The sequence below is a fragment of the Lepidochelys kempii genome, chromosome 3 (assembly GCF_965140265.1).
Source record: "Lepidochelys kempii isolate rLepKem1 chromosome 3, rLepKem1.hap2, whole genome shotgun sequence".
NCBI lineage: Eukaryota > Metazoa > Chordata > Testudines > Cheloniidae > Lepidochelys > Lepidochelys kempii.
In genome coordinates this window covers 42,349,029-42,374,373 of record NC_133258.1, presented here as the reverse complement: position 1 = coordinate 42,374,373, position 25,345 = coordinate 42,349,029, and the positions used below count along the sequence as shown (strand labels likewise).

The following is a 25,345-nucleotide window of genomic DNA, read 5'->3' as shown; positions in this document are numbered from 1 at the left end:
AGTTAGACTGTACCCACAAGTAAGACAGCCAGTCCCTGCATGGGATCTCAGCCTCATACTCTCAAGACTGATGGGGCCTCCCTTCAAGCCCCTAGTGACATACTCTCTTCTCTGCCTTTCCTGGAAAGCAGCGTTCTTGTTGACTATAACTTCAGCCATGAGGGTGTTTGAGCTTAAGGCCTTGACTTCTGAGCACCCATATACTGTCTTCTATAAGGACAAAGTGCAGTTGTGGCCACACCCACATTTTCTCCCAAAGGTAGTGCTGCAATTCCACGTGAGCCCAGATCTATTTTTTCCAGTGTTCTTTCCTAAGGCACACACTAGCAACAGGGAGTGAATGCTCCACTCCCTGGATGTCAGGTGAGTGTTAACATTTTACATTGAAAGAACAAAGCCGTTTCGGAAATCAACACAACTCTTCATTGCGATTGCGGAGCCGATGAAGGGGCTTCCAGTTTTGTCCCAAATAATCTGTTCATGGATCACGGCCTGTATAAAGGCATGCTACAACCTACCAAAGATACCTACCCCCACACTGATGGCACACTCCGCAAGGGTGCAGGCATCCTCGGCGGTATTCCTGTTGTAAGTCCCCATTCAAGACATCTTCAGAGCTATGATGTGGTCATCAATCCACACATTTACATCATAGTACACCATTACGCAGCAGGCCAGAGACGATGCAGCATTTGGCAGAGTGGTGCTGCAGTCTGTGACCGGCTGATCTCTGACCCCTCCTTCTAGGACACGGGTGAGCAAACTTTTTTTGGCCCGGGGGCCACATCGGGGTTGCAAAACTGTATGGAGGGCCAGGTAGGGAAGGCTGTGCCTCCCCAGACAGCCTGGCCTCTGCCCCCTATCTGACCCTGCCCACTTCCTGCCCCCTGACTGCCCCCCTCAGAACCCCTGACCCATCCAACCCCCCACCCCGCTCCTTGTCCCCTGATCACCCCCGCCCCTAACTGCTCCCCCCAGGACCCCACCCCCATCCAACCCCCCTGCTCCCTGTCCCCTAATTGCCCTGACCCCTATCCACCCCCCCCACCCCACGACAGGCCCACTGGGACTCCCACGCCTATCCAACCGCCCCTGTTCCCCATCCCCTAACCACCCCCCCAAACCTCCACCCTATCCAACTGCCCCCTGTCCCCTGACTGCCCCCGGGACCCCCTGCCACTTATCCAATCCCCTGGCCCCCTTACCATCCCGCTCAGAGCTGCATGTCTGGCAGCCGCGCCGCCTGGCCAGAGCCAGACACACTGCCGCATTGCCCTGCAGGAGCGCGAAGCCCCGCCACCCAGAATGCTGCCCATGCAGCAGCATAGCTGCAAGGGAGGGAGGACAGCAGGGTAGGGGCCGGGGGCTAGCCTCTCTGGCCAGGAGCTCAAGGGGCAGGCAGGATGGTCCCATGGGCCGGATGTGGCCCGCGGGCCGTAGTTTGCCCACCTCTTTTCTAGAAGATGCTTGGGAGTCACCTACTTGGAATTGACATGTGCAAGCACTTGAAGAAAAAACAGTTACCTACTTTCTCGTAACTGTTCTTTGAGATGTGTTGCTCCTGTCCATTCCAAGACTCACCCACCTGCCCCTCTGCTGGAGTATCCAGCAAGAAGGAACTGAAGAGGCAGTGAGTATATAGGGACTTATATTCACCGCCATGAAGATGCAACCCCAGAGAGCTCCACAGCCAACCCGATAGTTACTGCTAGGGGGAAAACCCTCCAACAACTGTCTATGTGGCACGCACACACCTACTTGGAATGGACACAAGCAACACATCTCGAAGAACAACAGTTAAAGGAATGTAGGTAACCGTTTTTTAGCTTGACATCACTCTTCAGGCAACATAATGGAAACACTGATATAGAATTCAATTGATACATATATTCCTATCCTTTAATTCTTTAATGTCTGTCAACAGGATTTTATAGTAAATAGGTATTTTTAAGCAAACCTGATTTCTTTCTTTGAGATTACAAGTTTGGTTGATGAAAGCAACTGCATTGATATACTAAGGTTTTGTAAGGCATTCTACTTAGTACTGCATGATATTTCAATTAAAATATTAGCACTTTACAATATCAATAAAGCATACATAAAATGTTTCTATTATTGGCTAACTGAGAGATCTCAAAAAGTGGTTGTCAATGGGGAACTGTCATCAAATGTTTAGTGGGGTTCTACAGGGATCAGTACTAGGCCAGACACTATTCCACATTTTCATCAATGATCTGGAAATAAATATAAAATCACAGCTGATAAAATTTCTGGATGACACAAAGATTTGTGGTGTGGAAAATAATTGGAAAGCAGGACAGTCGTACAGAGCCATCTTGATTGCTTTGTAAGCTGGGCCCATTCAAATAGCATTTTTTTCTAATACAGCCCAATGAAAAGTTAAACATCCAGGTACAAGGAATGTAGGCTGTATCTACAGAATAGGGGACTGTATCCTGGAAAGCAGTCACTCTGAAAAGGATTTAGGGGGGATTTAGTAGACAGGCAACTCAACATGAACTTCTAGTGTGATGCTGGGGGAAAAAAGGGCTAATGCAATCTTTGGGATAAACAGGGAGTAGGAGCTCGGAGGTGATTTTACCTTTGTATATGGCATTGTTGAGACCAGTCCTGGAAGACCAAGTCCAGTTCTGGTGTCCATATTTTTAAAAGGATGCTGTAAAATTGGAGCAGGTGCAGAAAAGAGCCACAAAAATTATTCAAGGAGAAAATGTCTTACAGTGACAGACTTGATCTCAGCTGTGTAGCCTATCAAGAGAAGACTGAGAGGTGACTTCTTAGTAGAGCTATTCAGAACCTTTTTGTCAAACTATCCTGTTTTGTCAAAGCTGTATCAGTTTCCACAAATCTTTTGTTGTGAGGAGAAGGGGAAAGAAAGAGAAGCAGACACAGAAATGCTGACTCTTTCTCTATAACCCTGGGGTTAGGGTGCTGGTTTGTGATGTAGAAAACCCAAGTTTAAATTATTAAAAAGAGCAATTTTTAATTGGCATAAAAATAAATGCATTGGTTGCTATTTAAATAAATAAATACCAAACCAGTAAGGCCATAAACTGTTGGGGAGCGGGTTTGTGCTAATTCACATTAGTCTTCAACTGAATGACAACTCTTCTAGGTGAATTATAGACACTTTTATCAATAAGAGGCCACCCTTGGAGATAATTCCATAATTGAATATTTGAACTAACCTGTTAAAGTTGATATCATTTCAGAGTAGCTTTCTGATTTTATTTCCCTCATACTGAGCAGCAGAAAGGATTTTTTGTGTTTCAAACTAATTCAAGACTATAAATTTTGCAAACATTTGTAAAACACTGGAGTGGGGAGATAATTGTCCCAACAGTAGTACAGACTCTGCAGTAAAAATTTTTTAAAGTGGATAGACTATGATCATAACACAATGTCAGCAATTGACTCTTTAGGCCAGAAATGGAAGGACTGACTTCAATAATGAAATATTTTTATTTCTAGGTAATGGGGGGATATCTGGGTAGTCTAGTAAATTGGAAGTTGGCCTCACATAGTGCTAATGACAGCCTTACTGTAAAGAGAAGAGACATCAGTCCCTAACCATTTCAGTAATTATTCCAAAAAGGCACTCTTTCAGCATTTCCTTTTCCCTTCCCTCCCTCCACAAAACCTAACAAATTGCATCCAGGGAGTTGAGAGGATGATCACTGTAGGCAAGCACCTTGGGCTTAAGTATAGATTTAAGGATAAAGGGCTATTAGGGAAATGAATACCCTTTTGGTATGTGTAGTGGTAGGAATGCCAGTGTTAGAGATCTTGATTCAGATTTCATGGAGCCACTAAACCAGTAAGGGTTTCAGAATGACCAAGTACAGAACATTCGTTTAGCATTTGACAACCTTGAAAATCCTTAAATCAACCGACCCGCCTGAACGGATTGATCGTATTTATGGATATCCTTTGGACATAGAGCATATGGGTGCGCTCATCAGACATGCACTCAGATACCGGTATTCAACCGTATTGTATTCATGCAGTTACACATGAGTACCCTGTGTACATGAAATAATAATGCTTTGTACACCCTATGTATATGGCTTCCGCTTTTCGAAATGTTGTACATAAATTAACAATTAATTCTTACAATTTTCCTGTGAGGTAAGTAATATTATTATTTCTGTTATACAAACGGGGAAAATGAATATCCCAGGGAAGTTGTGTGGGTTGTCCACAAAAACAAGCAAGCTAGTGGCAGAACTTGAATTAATATCAGTTCATAGCTCCCGTCTAGTGCTCTGCCAACTAGACCACAAGCTCTTTTCCCAAATACAGCAATACCCACCAACTGCACCCACACATATATAGTCTATAGTTTTCTAGCATGTGCATTTCTGAAATATTACTTGTTTTTCTATTGTATATAGGCTTTCTGAAAATCTGCCTTTAAACATGTCGTTAAAGGTTTTTCCTTCCATATTTCTTGAAGGTTTTCAGTCTGTATCACCTGTGTGTAAAGTGAATAACCGCATCTCACCTGAAGCAGGAGGGACATTGACTGGGTTTGCTAGAGGAGGGGTAGCAATGCTTTATGGGTTGAGGGGGGCAAATGTATCAGAAGCTGCTGCAAAAGGGTGGGTGGCGGTCAGCCTGGTGACACTGACTCATCCCCTGAGAATGTAAGTGTGGAAGGTTTTAAAAGGGTCAAGCATGGGCATTAAAAGCCCTTTCTCAATGCAACACCCTCTCTCCCTCCTCTCGGGGTGCTAATATCAGGTTGGGTTCGGACCTGATATGGATATTGCACTGGTCTCTCCTTTTTAGGGGGGCTGAGAAGGTGTCAGGGAGGACCTGTTATAGTGAGGAGAAAATGGGGTTAAGTTATTTTTCCCCATTTTTTCCCTCACTACTATAATGGCTTCAGTGGAGTGGGTTTTTTTTTCGCCTTCCCCAGAGCAGATGTCAGGGAGGACATGTTATAGTGAGGAGAAAATGGGGTTAAGTTATATGTTGCAACTCATTTTGTAAGCGTGGGGTAGATGTCAAGTGCAGTTACTCCATAGGGAAGGCATCCAGTGACCAGATAAATGGCCTGGTGAAGGACTTAAAAAGGAGGTGCTGGTTAAAGGAACAGAATGGGGGGAAGGTTTGGGGGCTCCTATGATTGGTACCCTTTCTTATAGCCCACGTGAACCATCCTAAGAGGGGAGGGTGTATGGTAAGGTCCAAGCCATGGGTTGGTTGGGGAACCTGGATGGAAAATGAAGGGGGGCTGGTGGAAGCCACAAGCATATATTTGAATGAACATGGAGTTGCCTTTACTGTACACTTCTATCTGCTGGGTAGTCCCAGACATCTAATAATAAAGTTGTGGCCTCATTAAATCCATGTCAAGTATATCTTGTCCTTCTTTTGGTATAGCCAGACAAAGAAAACTAGCTCAGCTGCAGCAGCAAATAACTACCCTACATTCCAATTCTCTACCTTAACTTTTAACACTCCCTCATCTTTTTTTTTCTTCTTCTTCCAGGAGTACAGTTGGTCTTTCACACCTTTCACCTTGAGAGTTCTCATGACTATTTGCTCATCACTGAAGATGGCAGCTTCACAGAACCAGTGGCCAGATTAACTGGCTCAGTGTTACCCGCTACAATTAAAGCTGGCCTCTTTGGAAACTTCACTGCACAGCTTCGATTTATATCTGACTTTTCAATCTCCTATGAAGGTTTCAATGTAACATTTTCAGGTAAAGAATTCAGGACTAACAAATGGTTTGAAAATATCTTCAATCGTTTTTCATTTTAGTCAGAACAAATGTTACTAAATAGCAATAAAAAGAAGTTGTTTCAGGTGCTTATAAATCCTGGTTTCCAAAATAGGAGAGAGAACAACAATGAATAAATTACCTCAAAATTAGCAAGTGTAAAGAAGGCTAACAGACTCAGAGGGGGAGATGCCTTCACTGGTGAAGAGGAGGCTGTTTGAGATGTGACCTGCTCCAGTGAACACCTAGGGCTACAGGAGTAAGGATGAACTCTCTCTTGGCCAGACAATTAAAACTGGTGAGAAACGGAGAGAAAGGGTGCAGCTGAGGGAGAGAACCATCACTGGCAGAGGTGTAAAGCAGGGGATAAATGTGTGAGCAATAAACGGAAGAAAGTATGTCAGAAAGGTAACAGCAACAGGTGGGAGTAATGGAGCAGACCCTCATGCCAAAAATGGTCTGGGATTGGTATCCATGTATTATGTAAAAATAAAAAAGAATGTTTGAATTATCAGGCTTTAATGTATCTAGAAGTTCTGGTAATTATATCAACTAATATTTGAGTGGAATTTAAACCCCATAAGTCACAGTTGCTTATATTTACTCTGTATTGATGTAACAAGAGTGCACAGATGGAACGGATAAATTCTTCAATATTTTTCGGTGCCAATTCCCACTTCTGGGATGTATAAACCCGTAGAGCTGCATGATGTTTACCCCTCTAGAAAGCAGTGCTTGTTTAATCTGCTAGTTCTCCCTTCTTGGATCTGAATATTTAGTGACAGGGGAGCTACTGCCCCAAATATTCTTGATTATTTTTCAAATGTAGCAAGCTGACCAGCTAGAGATTATGCCTTTCCTTCTCTGATTTACAACAGAGTCATATGCACCTTGCTGTTTTCAAATAAAATATAGTGACTGGATTTCTTGTTCAAAAGACTTGTTGGTTACAGCAGCAGCAATAGCTTTACTTGTCAGGTGACTGATTTCACCCATTGCAGATACTCTGCGTTAATCAAGCGAGAGGTTAGCGGTGGTAAGATGTTGTAATGTGTATCGAACTATTTACGTGATCGATCAATCTATTTTTAAATAATTCACAAAAGGAACTTGAAGATAAATACACAAAATAAGGTTCTTGGGTAATGGTTTTATGAAATCTCAAGTTTTTCTCACTCACAAAAAGGGCTCACATCTTCTCTTCAGCCAATACACCAGAATTAGATAGGTAGCAATAATATCATAAATATGCATTTTAGAGGACAAACGACGGAGTTTAAGAATACTATTTCCTCACTTTCAGGCAAGTAAAATGTACTTCTGCAAAGTGAGAATTGTTTACTGAAAAGAGAACAGTTCGAACTGAATGAGCTGAGACAGCAGTTTTCTCCAGCATCACTAAAAACTGAACTGACAGAGGTGATGGAAGTCTAGAACACAAATAGAAAATGATGTATTAAGCATGCAAAGCAATCACTTTTGCAGTTTTGATCTGCCACATGTGAGCTGTTTTGCTGTATTCTACTTTCAAAAGCATTTTTTTCTTTGACTACAAAGTGACTGTACTGCTAAGTTTATTTTTCAGTTCCTCTCTAGGGGAAAAAATGTCCTGGAGGGGTTATTTTGACTTCCCATTGAACTTAACTTTTAAAAATTGCAATTTCAGTATGCAGGTTGCAGAGATAAATTAATATGTGCAATATAAATGACTAGTAAAACTGGAAATATGAATGTTTTATGTACACTGTTGCACATGCAAATAGGCAAAATGTACAAGCAAAATATCATCTGATCTTTATAACAATCAGGAAATAGATTTTGTTTATGCTGCAAAATATCACTCTTGCTAATTATGACTATATATTTCTCCCCCATTTGCATCTTCATTGGTGCTGTCCAGCCATAGGCACCGACTTCCCCTCTGTCCTGTGCGTGCTTGACCCTTGCCCCTGGCCCCACCTCTTCCCATCCCTGCCCCACCCTCGCCCTAGCCCCATTCCACCCCTTCCCCAAAGTCTCCACCCCACCCTGCCTTTTCTCATCCCAGCCACACCCCCTTCGAGCCTCATTCCACCCCCTTTCCCCCAAGTCCCCGCCCCTTCCCCACCTGTTCTCCGTTTCCTCCCATGAGTGTTCTGGGTCCCCGCTCCTTCCCCTCCCTCCCAGAAAGTCCTAAGCGCTGCCAAACAGCTGTTAGGCGGTGGGGTGGAGGGGCTGGGGGGGGGGCAGTACGCTTAGGAGGGAGAAGGAGGCGAGGAGTGGGGAGCTTGGCTGCCGGTGGATGTGGTGCATCCACTAATTTTTCCCTGGAGTCGGTGCCTATGTGTCCAATTGGCATGTAAATCTATTCTTTCCCCCTGGAAAACAATAAGTATTTAAGGCGATATCCCCATTGTTATTTGGTAGCATCTTTCACCCACTGTGCAATGACAATGAACAGATGCATTCCCAAGGTGGGAGAAAGTGGAGGATTAAGCTTCGTCAACACTAGCACTTTTGTCGGTAAAACTTTTGTCTGTCAGGGCTATGAAAAAACACCCCCCCCCAACAAAAGTTTCACTGACAAAAGCGTCAGTGTGGACAGCGTTATGTCGTTGGGAGATGCTCTCCTGCTGACGTAGCTACTGCCGCTCGTTATGGGTAGTCTAATTATGCTGGCAGGAGAGCTCTCTACTGCTGGTACAGAGCAGCTACATGAGAGACCTTACACTGGCACAGCTGCAGTGGTGCAGCTGTGCCGCTGTAAGGTCCATAGTGTAGACATAGCCTTTGGCCTAAAGTCTCTTCTTTTTCTCTGTAAATCTATCAGTCCTCAGTTAGGAGCTAGGTGGGGACACAATTCAAAAACAACACCAAAAAATAAAAGAATTCAGAAGTTCTCTTCCTTGAGTAATTTAAAATTGAGCATGGCAAAACAAGAACTGTCATCTCAAAGAACTGTATTTCAAACACATTAAATTAATGACACAAAATAGAGTTCATGGAACATCTATGACACATGCATCACAAACTGACTGAGTTGAGTGGTTTATTTCTTTCACTCTTATTCTGATCACAGAGGAGACAAATAAAATACACAGAATAATGGGAGGTATAGAGAAAGTTAGTTAAGTACCCCTATTTACCTTTTCCTGGAATACAAGAATAAGGGAACACCCAATTAATTAAAAGAAAGGAAATTTAAAACTAAAAATTCTTAAATTACATAACACTAATTCACTTGTAGAACTCATTGCTATGAGGCATTATTGAGAAAAATAAGTAGATTTCAGAATAGGATTAAGTCATTTATATAAATAGTAAGCATTTGACTGGTAGTTACATTGGCTAGGATAAAAATGTACATGGAATATTAACCACCATTCTTCACAATTTAAGTAATATATTAACTTGGGGTGGGGGGGATAGTGGTGGTTGAGCATGGGGGGTGTTACATCACCCCTGACCTAGAGGAGCTGATCCAGAAGTCTCCCAAACATTAAATGCTGACCAGTCACAGGGATAGCACAGCAGACTAGATAGAAGATTGTCTGAGCCATGTAGTAATTTATGTGTTCACTTGTTCTCCATTGTGCCTGTTACCCATTTTTTGTTAGCAAAGTGGTGAGCAACTCTAGCCCTGTCCGTGCAATGTGCATAAGTACACACAACACTGAAGTTGAGGGGACTAGACAAATGGTTAAAGCATGTTCTTAAGTGCTTTGTTGAATTGGGGCTAGAGAGCTCAGCACTTTACAAGATTAAGCCCTTAAACTGTAAGTTTTTCAGCCAGATGCTAGGCTGTTGCCACTCTCCTCTGCACTACCAGCAAAAATGGATCCTGAAGCTAGCATAGCTGGCCACAGAATGTTTTCCCTAGTATAGGGGAATTATAGGACACTTTTTAGTTCCTAAACTTACATTGGGTGACAAGTCTGGTGTACTTCTGACCCAGGATCACAGAAGCCCAAAATATGGCTTAAGGGCACCTTATCAATTGCAGCCCTCCAATACAAACTATAGTGTGGATTCTTTGTCCGTAGCAGTATATCTGAGATATCGTCTTTTTTTTTTGCATGTTAAATATCGTATTTATATAGTGACATAAATATGCACAGTAATACACTCTAAAGAATATCCCTAATAGATGAACTAAGTGGTCTAATAGATGTTTTCTGTTTCTAATTTCAATTATTCTATTACTCATACTGTGGTATCTGCCACCAAAACAAAAGGCACATAGGTGGAAACCTACCTCTCTTTCTACTTAGGCAGAAATATTAATTGTGTTGTACTGTAGTAACAACATTTATTCTTTAAATCACTTTTTAACACTTTACCAATATTAAGAAAAATAAATAATTAAGGATTGTTTATTTCCCAAATGTACACTTTAAAAACATTTTATCAGGGAAGAAAGGTAAAGGAAGAAAAAATAACTTTGTCTGTATTCCTAATGTCAGGTTGTAACAGAAAGCCTCAGAGGACCAGGTGGCCTAGTGGGTTACACATCTAGTATCCAACTTCAACTCCCAGCATGAAGGTCTTTCAATCCAATTCCACCAGTGTATGGGCTTAGCTACACTTTGGGTTTTCAGCATCCTTGTCCTCTTCTTACCAGAAGGAGAATGGGGTGGGAATGAGGCTTGTGCCCTTACTGCAGCAGGGGAAGTTTGTAAGGGAGGCCACCCCCCTGGACTCCACCAGACTTCGACCCAGGGCCCTTTGAGAGCCAATCAATGTCCAACACCTTGGAGTGTCCTCAGAGTTACCTCTGCAGGTCACTTCCAAACATCTGTCTCTCCCTATGGCTTCAGGTCCAATACAAGATAAAATAAAAAGAAAAGACAACTAAACCTTCAGCTCCAATCAGACTCAGTAGGCAGTCCTATTGCTCACAGAGATGCTTCTTTGGAACCCTTGTTTGGGAGCCCTCAGAATAGGTCTGAGCTGGGTTGCTCCTGTTTAAGCTTCCTCTTCAGCTGGAACATTCTTTGCTGGTTTGGTAGGGTAGGGCTACCTGGTCTCAGTGTTGTCCTTTAACCTATTTGGACCCAGTGTGGGGTATTTACACCCCATCACACAGGAGTGGATGCCGTGTTGCTAAATTTTTTACTCAGTGCAACTGCATGCAATTAAAACATCAAAGTTTTTGGATTTATGTAGATTGATTTGATATCCATTTTATATTTACTTAAACTTTTACTCAAGTTATAATTTGAATTCACAACTCTATCTAGGACTAAGAATGCTATCTATTCTTATCTAAATAAGACCTATTTGTTATTAACTGGTTAGACACTGAGAAGGTATAGTCATCATATTACAATTTGTTAGGTATGATTTACATTTTTCATGTTATACTTTTTTTCTTTAAGGTCTGTTTTGTTGTATGTATATTATCTCAGTTGACAGGGTTTTATATTTGTGATTGTCTTTTCAACTTTGTAGAAATGTAATTAAAAGGAAGTTAAAAAAAACACTAAAGAAAATGTGTTCAGAGTTTATTTCAAAACCCAGTCTATCTCCTCAGTAATTGGATTTGTAGGACTGAAAGAACAAAGTATAGTTCTTTCAAAATAAATCCTAATTTTTTACAAGTGCAAATTAAATAACTAAGAACTATATACTCTCCTTGATCTGTGATCACAATTCCCTTTGACAACAATGAAAGTTTTAGTGCAGTACATGGTTCTGTGTGGGCCTGTGCAGTTAACAGCTAGTTATGCTGAAAGAGCAATTATATACTTACAGAGGCCTATCCAGTAGCCTGATTTTACTTTCCCTTACACCAGTTTTACACTATTGTAGTTCCACTGTTTTGCATGAAATTATTCCCGATTTACAGTGTAGGTGACAGGAGAATCAGACCCCAGGCATTTTTTTTTTTTATTTAGGTGTACAATTGTTTCTGATTAAGTGACAGCATTCATGATTTTCAAGAGCATTCAAGGGCAGTTGTTCACCTGATTAGGAGTGCCGTTCCACTCTTTGTGCATGAAACTCAGGCACATCTTTGGAAAATGTGGTGATGCATCTCTACATCAATTTGATCTTTCATTAGATTTTAGTAAGCTCTTTCCATTTTACTATTGGTTTGCAAACTATGAAGTTCATCCCTAGTGTTTGGTAGTTCAACTGAATTGCACGATAATGAGTTATCTACAAGAGATACAAACAAATTGTAATGAACCTCTCGTGGTTTGAAGGTGATTAAAGTCTCTGAAGTTAAGAAAATCAGTGTAACTAGGTATCTACATATCCCACCCACATTGCTGTACATCAGACCGTAAAGAAAAGAAAAGGAGCAGGCTGGAAGAATCAAGCAATATTTTGAGTGAAGCCACTGTTAAATAGACTTGGATTATGAACATCTGTAGAAAATATGCTTTCCAAGTATTTTATACCAAAGCTGTAATTTTCATTTGTTCTCAATTATTTTTAAGGTATGGGATTTTCCTGTTTATTTATATATTCTGTTTTTTTGTCAGCAGAATATAATCTGGAACCATGTGATGATCCTGGCGTTCCTGCCTTCAGTAGAAGAATCGGTTTTTACTTTGGTGTTGGAGACTCCTTAAGCTTTTCTTGCTTTCCTGGCTATCGCTTGGAAGGTGCTAATAAACTTGCCTGCCTGGGTGGTGGCCGTCGTGTATGGAGTGCACCTCTGCCAAGGTGTGTGGGTAGGTGGTCACATGCTTTCATTTCATTCATCAAATCGTTGATAGCACATGGCAGATGTCAGAATAGTGGGCAGAGAAAAAAGCTCTAGAAGTAAATGGACAGATCTCCAAGCTTTATGTACTCATAGGTCAGTCAGAGCTACAATTTTTAGTACTTCATGACCATTGTAGTTAAAGGAGAAAAATAGAAAACAAGCACTTAAGGATGTTTTAAATTCACATTGGGTTTTGGAATAATTATATTTATCAATTAAAATTGTAATACTATAAATCCCAAAGGAATAGTGAGATAAAATGCAAAACAGGTTTCAAAACTCAAGTTTGAACAAGGAATGTATGATTCCTGAACAAAGAATTCATTGTGACAATTGGCAATGGAATACAACTGGAACCGTAGTTGTACTGGGCCAGGTCCTGCCTTTGTAAAGGGATCACTCAGGTGTCAGTGAAGGCAGAATTTGATCAATTATCTTTCAGGGTAAAGAAATAATCACTAGACCTTTGAGTTGAAAAAGCCTCTTATAGAGTCCCCAAATTGACTTTTAAAGTGATTTTCACTTTTTTTTCTTGTTGTGTTTGAAATTTTTTAAAAAGTGCTGCTTTTAAAGCAGCTGTGACTAGAAGCAAAAGGCAAGTGAATAAATAGTTCTTTGTGAGTGATATTAAAAATGGAATTTTTACATGTTCAGATTTGCTTTATATTTGAATTGAAGAGGTACTGTATTTGATTTGTGGGTTGGTTTAATGATATGGTGATTGATAACTTCCCTGCATATACATTGTGAACTGCTAGCAACTGAAGTGAATCTGATCAGTTGCTATTGACATAATGACCCTGAAATGTCAAATACATCCACTCACCTCTGAGTGAATTGGTTTGAGAAGGTTCGTGTTTTTAATGATTTTATTTTATGAAGGGGAAATTCAACTGTAGAGTTTTGTTTTTTGTTTTTTTCTTTTTTTAAAGAGTGTAATACCATATCAGCATAAAGACATAAGATCCCCTCTGGCATGGAAAATCACACCAAAGGGGAAGAACTTAAAACTAAATTTTATCATGATTGACAAGCAGAAGGCTTACTGTGTTAACTTCTCAATGATGCAAAATTAGTGGCATGGCCTGGGTGAAAGGGACCTGAGAGTCATGTGGAGCTTGAGGATATGTGGGAAATCTTAGCTCCAAGCCCTTGAATTTTGGGGCACGTATTAGGAGAAACTATCCTGACCTTCAACATGATTCCCAAGACCTTACCTACTCCCAGGCAGCACGATTAAATCAGTGACTGTGCTGATATTGTCTCACTGCTGCTGGTGGTGCACTATACACCATTTTCAAGAGTGCAAATGAACCTAGGAGAGTATCACACTGCACCCAGTGTTGTTATGCATTTGATTCCTATTCATTTTAAAGGGCAGGGAATTATTCTGTAGTACCTTTCAGATTGGTTATGTGAGCTGAAAAATTAGCTCCTTATTTCTCTATTCTTATTAGAAAGATGACTTTATTAGCTTGGCAATTCTAAAACTATTAATGAGTAACGTTTTCCACTACATTTATCAACATGTTAGAGTATGTCTGGACTCAGACAACAAGAGGCAGTTTCTTTGTTCACAGCTAGAGCCCAACCAAATTCATGGTCCATTTTGGTCAGTTTCACGGTCATAGGATTTTAAAAATCATAAATTTCATGATTCCAGCTAATTAAATCTGAAATTTCATGGTGTTTGTTAGGGGGCTTATTCCTTCACCCACTTACTTCCCTGGTCCTTCTCGCATGAACAGAGAGCAACAATACCCGAAGTCCAAAGGTGCAAACAATTCAATGTTTATTGGGGTGAACTTCTAGCAAGCATGATTCCAGTTTCCTTCCTTAGTATCCTCCTTCCCAGCTCTGACACCACAGAGCCTTACACCTGTGTCCCTGTTCCCATTTCCCCCTTTAGCAAAACATGATTCCAATTTTCTTACCCCCATTCCCTGTTCCCATATCCCCCTTTAGCAAAACATGATTCCAATTTTCTTACCCCCATTCCCTGTTCCCATCTCACACACCCACATGCCCACCCACTCACTTCCTCATTGACTACAGATTATGTAGTAAAACTTGAGTTCTGCTTAACTATAACTTAACCAATCATTTTCCTGAAATTTAACTAACCAATCCTAACATATTGTCCAATTATATCCCACCACCTTAATTAGTTTACACCCAGCAAAATTAATTATACAGCAGACAGGAACAATCACAGAACCAGACAGAGATTATACAGACAAACAATAGCAAAGTGGGAACTACAATGACAAGACAACACAGAAGCGAGGATTTCACATCCCAGCTATTGATAAGTGAGTTCTTGCTAGACAGGATGCTATCAAACTAAGTTTCCTTTTATATTTTCTAGGCACTTCCCTTTCCCTGGAGGTGATAGGAATACAATCCTGTCCTGATAGTGCCTAACAGCCCAATAGCACCTTATTTCAATGTGACTAGTTTGGAATGTGAGGATGTGACTGTTCGCTTCCTAGCTTATGGCTGCCTCTGCTGCTTAGCCAAAGGCCTTAGCCTAAGAACAGGGCCTCAATCTGTCACAGTAAGAGAAGGCCCTTACACCGGCAGACAGTGATTTCTTTCTTTTATACCTCTAGAACTAGCCAAGCGATAAGAATACACCTAAATTCTTAAAGTACAGGCCTTTGCAGACAGGCCTGAATATCTATATCCTAACAGTGTTGTAGTTGTAAAGGAGTCCTGACCCAAAAAGGAGTTGTTTGGGGGGGTCGCAAGGCTATTGTAAGTAGGGTTGTGGTATTTGTACCCTTACTTCTGCACTGCGGCTGGCGGCAGCACTGCCTTCAGAGCTGAGCAGCTGCAGAGCAGCAGCTGCTGGCCGGAAGCCCAGCTCTGAAGGCAGAGCCACTGCCAGAAGGAGCACAGAAGTAACCATGGCATGATATGGTATTGTGGCCCTTACTCCTGTGCTGCTGCTGGTGGGGCGCTAGCTTCAGAGCTGGGTGCCCGGCCAACAGCTACCACTCTCCAGCCGCCCAGTTCTGAAATCAGCGCAGATGTAAGGGTGGCAATACCGTGACCCCTCTAAAATACCTTGTGACCCCCCTGCAGCTCCCTTTTGGGTCAGGACCCTCAATTTGAGAAACACTGGTCCCCTTTGAAATCTGTATAGTTTAGGGTAAAAGCACACAAAAGACCAGATTTCATGGGGGGAGACCAGATTTCACGGTCTGTGATGTGTTTTTTATGGCCATGAATTTGATAGGACCCTACTCATAGCTCCAAGTCCCTTTCAGCCAACTTCTCCTTCTAGGCTTCTCTTGGTTCCATGCTCCCAGTGCTTGTTTAAGTGGTATCTGGTGCATCCTTGCTGCCTTCTCTGTCTGCTTTTCTAGTATTTCTCATGCCTCTGTCAGACACAGGCACATACCCCCTCCACAAAACAATATCCAGTGAAAAAGCCTCCTCCTACATAGTTCCATTTCCTGGTTAGATTTACATGTCCCTTTGTTTTGGTTTGAGACTCTTATTGTTTCTTACATTTATCCTGAATGAAGGGTGCCTGTTACACAGATGCTGGGTTTTTATGTTATCTACAGAATGAAGATTTCTATTTGAATAGTATTTACTTCCATGAAATCATATCAAATTAAAATAGAATATTTATAAAACTGCAACTACTTACCTGACAGCTACATAAGGTAAATACAAAATACCTTATAAATTAATTCCATCCAATGTTTTCAAGCTATAACACAAGTAAAAACCCCAATCCTGTACACCCTTACGTACCTTAGTGGTACTTACTGATGCAAGAAGTTCCGTTAAAGCCATTTCTCTCAAGGATCAGATGGATTAGCATGGGGTGGACCCTTTCCCCTGCTTGGAAACCCATTGGTTTCAAACTGTACCAAGGCATGCTGGTGCGAAGAAAGGTATGGGTGGGTTACCAATATGGGGAAGGGAAATTCCCCCCCTCAGCTCAGCAGGCAACCAGAACTCCAAGGAATGTCTTCCTCCCTACCAGTTTTGCAAAATCATCTGGTAGAGGGCTTTCCCTTCACCCCCTCCCGATTCTTGTGACACACACAGAAAGCAGACCAGAAGTGCAAAGTGCAGGCAATGTGATGTTTGTTCGGATTAGTTTCAAGCAAGTATATCCATAGTTCTGCATGCCAGCAGGGTCTATTAATCAGTGTTCTGTTCCCAGCTCTGACACCTCAGAGCCTTTGCCCTTGTCCCCATTCCCACCTCTGATGCCACAGAGCCTTGCCTGTGTCCCCATTCCCACCTCCTCCTTCTTAGCAGGCCCGAATATACCTGCAATGCATGCCCCTAATCCCACCCCTTACAATTTATGGTCATGTTCTGTTTTGGAGGGTTGTGAGTCTGGGGTCTTTGTCCCACCTCTTTTGTATCCCATGGGAGGGGTAAGGAGTGAAGTTGTGTTTGGACAATGCCAGGCTTTTCTTTGGCTTTTAGTGCTTCTTATGCCTGACCCTCCGTCCCTCCTTGCCCCTCTTAACTGGTTACTTGACCTTGGCTTGAGAGAAGAACCAGGCAGTCTTCCAATGTATGCTCATATATTACACTCCCACCATACTCTGTAACACTTTTAACTCCATTTCTTATTACCCCATCTGCTTGTGGGCAGATGTAACACAGGGTTTCTTTATTCTTTGTTCACACATATTAATAAGGCTATAATAGCATCAAAAAGTCAAACCCAAAATTCTATCCCAGGCTAACAAATAGGCCTATATACTAACTCCATCTTTCCCACTAAGCAGGGGTGAGGGTAGGGGATAGACATTCTTTGGCTAAAGTGCCAAAGAACAATTTTCTATAACAATTGAATTAGCAAAGGAATGCATATATATAATTGCAATATTCAGTGACTGAATATTGATAATAACTGTTAACCCAACATTTCGAAAATATTGTTCACTGTCATATATAACATCATGAGGAATTAATTTAAAGTGTTGAGATAGATGTATTCAAAGTACAACCTACGCAGAATTTTGCACACAGTTTAAGGATACAGAGATTCATGAAATTTATTTGTTGTTTCATTTACATAAGCTTTCTCTTGCTCAGTTGTGTTTATATTCCTAAGTTTACTCATAAGTATATTTTATTAAAATTTTCCTCTGCGTCTGTTGCTTTGTGAAAGCCTTCTTTTTGTTATGTGTAGGCTTTCAGTCATTTACTGTTGGGTGAATTTTAAGTTTCGGGTTCACACTGAAATTAATATTGCTTAGTTTCTACTCTTGGCATATACTGTATGAACTGTTGTATGCACTTATAAAATATTTACTCATGGACTATTTTAATAGAAACTGTACTTTAATGAAAAGTGGATGGATAAAGGTTTTACTTAAAATGTTAGGCATATGAACCAGGCTTCATAAACAACAGTTTTTCATGATAGAATCCCTTTATTTGTTTGAATATATGATGAATGTATTACTCAGCTGTTCGTTCTCCATTTGAATATAAATTTGTTGACCAATGTTGTTTATGGAACACTTATTTTAAAAAAATTATGCAGCCAACATCTTGCAGAACTGAAAACAAAAAAAATTAAGCCATTCAGAAGGTTCTCAGGATGATAGTTTGTGCATTGTCTAAATTTGGTGTTAAACAGCTTCCATATTTTACTTTGTTCTTAGTACTTGTTATGCAGACATTATCTTGTTTTTTTCTTGAACTTAGGAATCAAGGTGCATGACAGCAGTAAATTAAGTAACAGGGGAATTAGTAATTTTTTGTTCTCAGTCTGAACAATTGTATCTTCTGACCTACTGAACCATGAGTATAGTATTCTTAGTTTTTCTGAAAGAACTATTGTCGTTTCCTTTGTATCTCATTCCAATATTCTATTAAATTCAGTCAAAAAAATCCAAGATTTATTCAGCCTGTGGCAAGATTTAGAACTATTGATGTGGAAGAGTAGAATTAACCTGGCTTAGTATCGTGGGATCAACACAGCTAAAACAACTTAGAAGGGAAAAGACATTTTACATGCTTTTCATGTAATCCTTCAGACATTTTCTATCTTAACCTTTTAGGAGGTCTTTTCTTCACTATATTTTTAATGAGGGATTTGCATTTGAAATCTTGACTAATTTCACAGAAAAATTTATATAATCATGTTTTGCATTGCAATTTTTAAAAAAAGTTACAAAGACACCTACAGTTGTTGTAATAATTAAGTATCCAAACTTTGAGTTAGCCATGTGGTTGTGTGATTGGATCTTCTCCTTATTGTGACAAAAACAGGTATCAGTTTCTGGGTCTCATCTCTTACACAGCTTCTGGGTAGAGAACTCATCATGTTGGTCTGTAATGACCCCCCTTAGTTACTTAATAGTAGTTTTTCATGGTTTTAAAGGTCTTTATTATAATGAAATCTGGTTGTTATGATGTATGGCCATGAGGTTAAGATGTGTGAAAATCGTTGAGAATACCTAGTATTCCAGAAGCATGAAGAGGACAGAATAATATTAGACAATATGTATTTTCTTTGCTAATGCGCAGGCACTGGAAAAGTGATTCTGAATTAAAATAAAATTAAGGAAGGTGCCAGCATTTAAAATATTATTTCTCAAGTTCATGTATCCATTTGATGTCCTATTTTCCCCTATGCAGATGTAATTCCTATAGAGAAGAGGAAACTCCACAACTGGTAACTTGGTGTTTCCTACTATTTCTTCTGTTGGGAGGGCAGGATTCCCTAACCATGAAAAAAAATCGGTTCTTCTGCCTCATACCCCACAGCTCACTTGAGATCTACATGGATTTTGCAGGTGCTACCTGAGGCACCAGGTATCCATTTGAGTGCCACTTTCCTTTGCTCTGCCACCCAGACCTATAGGATCCTGTTGTTACCTAAAAAGTACAGCTCCTGCCTTCTAAACTTCTTCCCAGTGAAGGGTTCCACAAGATGAAAGGGAAAACAGCCCAAATTGATGCAGACTCAAGTTTAAATTAACTTGCCATGACTTTTGCCATTATTTTTGTGACTGAAAAATCCAGGAGTCTAGTCAACTCCCCATTCGTCAGTCACCATTCTCCACTCCATTCTAGAAACCAGTGGCATTCATAAGGGCTCAGATAAAATCAGGAGCATGTCACTTATATAGAATTCCCCTGTATCTATGGATGGCAGTTCTTTTTGGTTTGGTTACACTGGAGGAGGATGGGGTCATTTAAAAAAAATAGTTTAGTTAATTGCGGGGGGGAACTAACTAGTGAGGTGTGAGTTTTTTCACACAGAAGAGCTAATAGAAATGAGTAGATAGATTTATAAATAGGTTACACTTTTATTCAGTTCATAGGACAATAATAATATATCTTTCATTAAATCGTTGTACAATATACCCATTCCTAACTGATCACAAAACACTTTACAAACTATGTGCAGAAAACCCCATTTATCGAAACAGTTATATTTGAATCCAACAGAGAAGGAGATAACACAGTCACAGATAAAGCTGATAGAAACATAGCTGTGTGTGCTGTGCTCTCTTTATTGTTCTAGCTGTATAACTGAAACTAACACAAAATTGTGGCTTTGCACTAGGGAGGGGAGAGTGCTAACATTTAAAGGGACAGAACATCACACAAATGCTTGCTTGAATGTCCCTGTTATCTGTTTTTCAATTTCACCCTTGGAAAACTTGCTCAATAGCTTACTCAATAAGAACAACAACCACTTATATGAATATTTTTGATTGCGCCCAAATGTTTCAGACAAACAGGATTGTCTGTGCACAAAAGAATCAGTTCCCACTGATATTGAATCCTGTTGAGTTCGCTACACACTAATGGAGGACAGGAATTAAACACCACCTTATCCTAGTGAACCTGCATTCAGCATTCAGATTGTTTTATATTTTATGTTGTACAAGGTCAGTTAGTTATGTTTTATGTTATGCAAGATCAGTTAAGGCTTCATTTTAAACCTGGTGAAATTAATACTACCTCCATTGTAGTGAAACTTCTGCTTTAAAAGTAATACGGGCTACTTCATTTCGTGACATGCAAAGAGTGACTGATATGGACCTACACATGGAAATACATATTTTTGTGATGGTGCAGTGTGTGAAAAATATCCCCCTGTGTTGTTACTGTAAAACAAGCATGCCTAATAATGGTTCATGCATGAGGATTGATTTTCATAATACACCCACACAATGAAGAGACATGCTTCAATTATTCTGTGTGTGCACAAGAATGTCATTTAGTGAGCCAATGATAAGGGCAAAACAGTTGTTTGTTTGTGTGTGTGTATCTATAAATAAAAATGCAAAAGATTGGGCATCTAATCAACATAATGAACAATACCATGAAGTCACAGGTATATCAACTGAGTTGTGAGGCATGTTGATAATTTCTTTAAGAGAATTTTGAAACACTATAGCATGCTTCTGAGAAACCAATGTCCTATCTGAAATGAGCTAGATATTGTCTGGTTGCCAGATTAAACTAGTGTTGGGGTCTGCTTTACTTTAGACTCTGACGCTATTATTATTATCTGAATTTTGATTTTTTCGAACAAGAAAGGAACACTGTGTTGTGAAAATGTTGGCAATTTTTCTCCAACCAGTTTAATTGTTAATTATATTTATTAACAAGTGTTAATATTAATCTATTCTCATATTACTATTTATTTTATACCACTATAAATGTGAGTAGTATACCACTACTGTGACTAGTACTTTTGTCACCCTTACATTTGCTTATATTACGGTTATATGAGCAAAAATGCCAGAAAGGGTAGACACGCACCCTCTTTTCCCCTTTTTCTTCCCAGCATTCTTTCTCTATGCCTTGGCTGCAACTAAGGGATTGAAACCACAGTTAAATTATCACTGAAATGCACTATCATAGCAAGTACATTACACTTCCATTTCATTTATGTATCCCAATTGACTAATTTTGCTTGTGTCTAAATCATTTGCACTACTGTCTACATGGCCGATGAAGTGAACTCATTTTTTGGTACCGTTTTATGGCCTACATAGAATATTCCTAAAACAGGCTATGGAACAGCACAAAGTTGCTGTTGAAAAGATACACCGACTGGGTGTTACATTATTTCATGTTTAATTAGTGTGACTCCATTATTAAATTGTATTTAGCAGTTTATTTTTAATGAGACATTAATGCTGAATTACAGTGGAATCTTTATGGAGGCACTGTTCATGTCATATTCACATTACTATCACTAATGTATCATGCTTAGTGGGGTTACAATAAATACAACATAAATAATTAATGGTGGGGTGCTAACATAAATTGATAACACTCTCTAATAAGTAGCTCTTCTTTAATAATTTGTTTGGTATTCACTGTAAAATACTTAATTATAATGAATCTATTTTGTCATGTTGTAATGGTGAGTTGCAATTTCATAGGAATTCCAACAAAAGTGACACCCCTGTCAGCCTGAACAGGACTGGAGAATTCCTTGGTATTATCAACCCTTAGGATTTGAGTTTTATATTGTTATTTTTACTTCCCTCACATCATATGATTTGAAAGGCCTTCATCTTTGAGCAATTTGGACCAAATCTGGAAATTCTTATTCATCCATAATTCAGTCCTCAGTCAGACAAAGCTCCCATTTAACTTCTATGGAAGCTGTGCCTTAAGGAAGAAATCTTTAAAAAAAATTTTAAGGATTTGAAACGCGCCCTTGCCCAGCCCAAGGCTGTGCTGCTATATGGAAGAGAGGTTCTGTCAAGATCTATAAGGCTAGAGACAGCTGTTGTCAGATTTAATTTGCCAAATGTTTAGGTAGATTTATGAAGCAAATTATGTGACAAAGTTTAGCAAGGTAACTCAAATGACATTGATTTTATAGCAGTCTTTAATAACCACATCTTATAATTTTGGAATTTTATAAACATGGACAAAATCGTAGGCGGTTTTCAAAATCTTTTTGGGTCAGAGTCTGATTTAATGAAAACAAATGGTGATTTGATCAAGTCATGATCAAAGTCTGAATATATTGGAACCTCAAAATGGTTCTGTATCTGAATGAGAAAAGGAGAAGTAGAAGAAACTAAAGAGATTTCAGTTTTGCAAAATGGAGTGTTAGGATATAGTTTGCAAAAGTAAAACAAGGGTTGATTTGGATAGTGCTCTCGTTTTATCCTAGCCACAAAGTTCAGAGTAAGAGAGGCTAGAGAGCCAGTTGTATGAACGATCCCTGTTTTGACTTGTTTCTAAACAGTAAACTATGCAAAATGTATCATTATTCACATTTTAGCATTTTAAAAAAGTTTTCTTAAGAAGTCAGGAAATGTCATGCATATAAGTCTAGATTGGGGTGGGCAAACTACGGCCCACGGGCCGGATCCAGCCCCTCAGGGCTTTGGATCTGGCCTGCGGGATTGCCCCCTGTGGTGCCGCAGGCCCCTCGCCATTCTCAGAAGCGCCTGGCACCCTGTCCCTGGGGCCCCGGGTAGGGGGGAGGACAGAGGGCTCTGTGTGTTCCGCGGGGAACCGCGGCCAATGGGAGCTTCGGGGGAGGTACCTGGAGGTGTGGCAAGGGCAGCGCGTGGAGCCCTGTGCACCCCCCTCCCTCAGGGGCCACTCAGGGAAGTAGTTCCATCTGCTTCCCGGAGCAGCTCAGTGTGGGGCCACAGCAGGCATGCAGGGAGCCTTCCCTGGCCCCGGTGTGCGCCGCTGCCACCCCGGAGCCACTTTAGGTAAGTGGTTCCGGGCTGGAGCCCGAACCCCTCCTGCACCCCGCCCCCCCAACTCTCTGCCCTAAGCCCCCTGCCTGTACCTCGCACCCCAACCCCCTGCCCTGAGCCCCCTGTCGCACCCCACACCCCTCCTTCCCCCCAACCCCCAGCCCTGAGCTCCCTCCTGCAGTCCGCACCCCTCCTGCATGCCACTCCACAACTCTCTGCCCTAAGCCTCCTCCTTGCACCCCTCCTGCACCCCAACCCCCTGCCCTGAGCACCCTGCTGCACCTTGTACCCCAACTCCCTGCCCTGAGCCCCTTGTCACACCCCTCCTGCACCCCTGCCTTGAGCCCCCTCCTGCACTCTGCAGCCCTCCTGAACCCCAACCCCCTTCCCTGAGTCCCCTCATACACTCCTCCCCCTTCCTCTGCCCCAATCCCTTGCCCTGAGCCCGTTCCTGCACACCACACCCCCTCCCACACCCCGCACCCCAACCCCCTGCTCCAGCCCTGCCTACAATTTCCCCACCCAGATGTGGTCCTCGGCCCCAAAAGTTTGCCCACCCCAGGTCTAGATACTTTATTGACTGGTAATGGAGAAAAAGAGAGCAAAGGTCTGATGCGTCTCTGATCTTTATATTTAAAACAGAAAATTCCATCTATTCTGTAATCCTCTCAGGCCAAAAATGTGACCAGGTTCACCCTGAGGACAAGAGTTGAGGACTGGTATGAGTGACGTCTAGATTTTGAAACCAATCAAGCAAAACCAAAAGCACAACTTTGCTGCTGTGAACACAGTGGAAAAGCTCTTCCCTCAGTCTTGGGCAGGGGTGGTGGTGCAGAGCAGTTATTGGCTTGGGAGCAAGAAATAACTCTGCTCTCACGGGCAACCTTTTTTAACCCCTGTCAGTATGAGGGATCTTCCATGTGCATCCATGTGTGCCTGGGCTTACTGCTGCACACAGCCTTCCAGTCATAAAGGGTCACTGGAGGCCCATTCCAGTCACCAGGAGATCAGTCTCCCCACTCAAACAGGAAAAAGGAAATAGAGAGAAACATATAGGTCAGGTGTACATTCATTCTGTAATGAGTTAGAGATTCTCATTTCAGTGCACACTTTAAATTGAAAGCTTGTTACTCCTCTTTATCTTTCTCTCCTTGGATCTACTTAAAATATTTTCCAGCATTTTGAAACTATGTAAACTATTGTATAAACCTTATTGTTGCAATTTTTACATGAAATGTATTGAGTGTAATTTCAATTTGGATTTTGTTGTTATTGGTAAGTCAGCATTTCAGTTTGAGTGTTCCTGTGAGTATACTTACCATTTTGTTTGTTTTATAGATTTTATACTTATATTCAGAAACTGTTTGATAGTCTTCAAAAACTCATTCTGCCATGGTTTCTTTTATCTATTTCAAGGTGCCAAAATGAAAGAAGAAACAAGTTACTTGTTTAAAGCATGTTTACTTGCCTCCCAAACAAAATAACAAAATTATCATGTTCCAGCCATGCTTTGCTCAGTTCAGGAACAGGAGAAGTTTAAGAACATGACTTTAAACCACCAACTTAATGCTTCCTCCCAGGGCCGGATTAACCCATAGGCTAATAAGGCTATAGCTTTAGGCCCTCCTATTTTTAGGCCCTACTGTAGGCCCTCCATTCCATATTGAAGTAACAGCTGAGCAATAGTAGCGGGGCCATCAGAAAATTTTTGTCTTGTTAGATATTGCTTTGTACAAATTAATCCATCAAGATTGTGAATTCAATTTATAGTTATTGTGATTTTATCTTTGTGGGCTAAGTAAGTGTTTGTGGGCCCAAGCAATACTGAACTTTGTATACAGTAGGCCTACACTGGACAATAGAACCCATGTATAAGAAAGGAGGATGGCAGAAATTGAAGGAGGCCAAAGAAAGAGGGCAACGACAAGATGTAGTGCTGAAAAGTACTCCTTCTCTCCTAACTTTTTTCTCCTACTAAGTCTGGTGGTGAGGAAGTCCAGGCGAATACCAGCCCAAGTGAACCTGCTATACCTGCGCCTGATGAAAGGGAGCAATCTTCTGTGACTTCTCCAGCTGCAGTCTGACCCCACTCCTCTGAAGACTTTCCCAGTGACGGTAATATAAAAATATCCTTCTCCAATGATCCAGGAGAGTAGGGCATGACTTCTCAAGATCTCCTTGCATATTGGACTGAAAAGGGCCAGCAGA

At 41.0% G+C, this 25,345-nt stretch overlaps 1 protein-coding gene across 4 annotated transcripts in view; it reads left to right on the top strand.

Moving 5' to 3' along the window:
• The window catches only part of CSMD1 (CUB and Sushi multiple domains 1), a 2,000,616-nt gene that overhangs the window by 1,530,507 nt on the left and 444,764 nt on the right, over window positions 1-25,345 (top strand). For all 4 annotated transcript variants that reach the window (XM_073336216.1, XM_073336215.1, XM_073336217.1 and 1 more), the window contains exons 20-21: window positions 5,519-5,734; window positions 12,226-12,414. In XM_073336216.1, coding sequence (XP_073192317.1) covers window positions 5,519-5,734; window positions 12,226-12,414 — 405 coding nt within the window. The remainder of the gene's footprint in view (window positions 1-5,518; window positions 5,735-12,225; window positions 12,415-25,345) is intronic.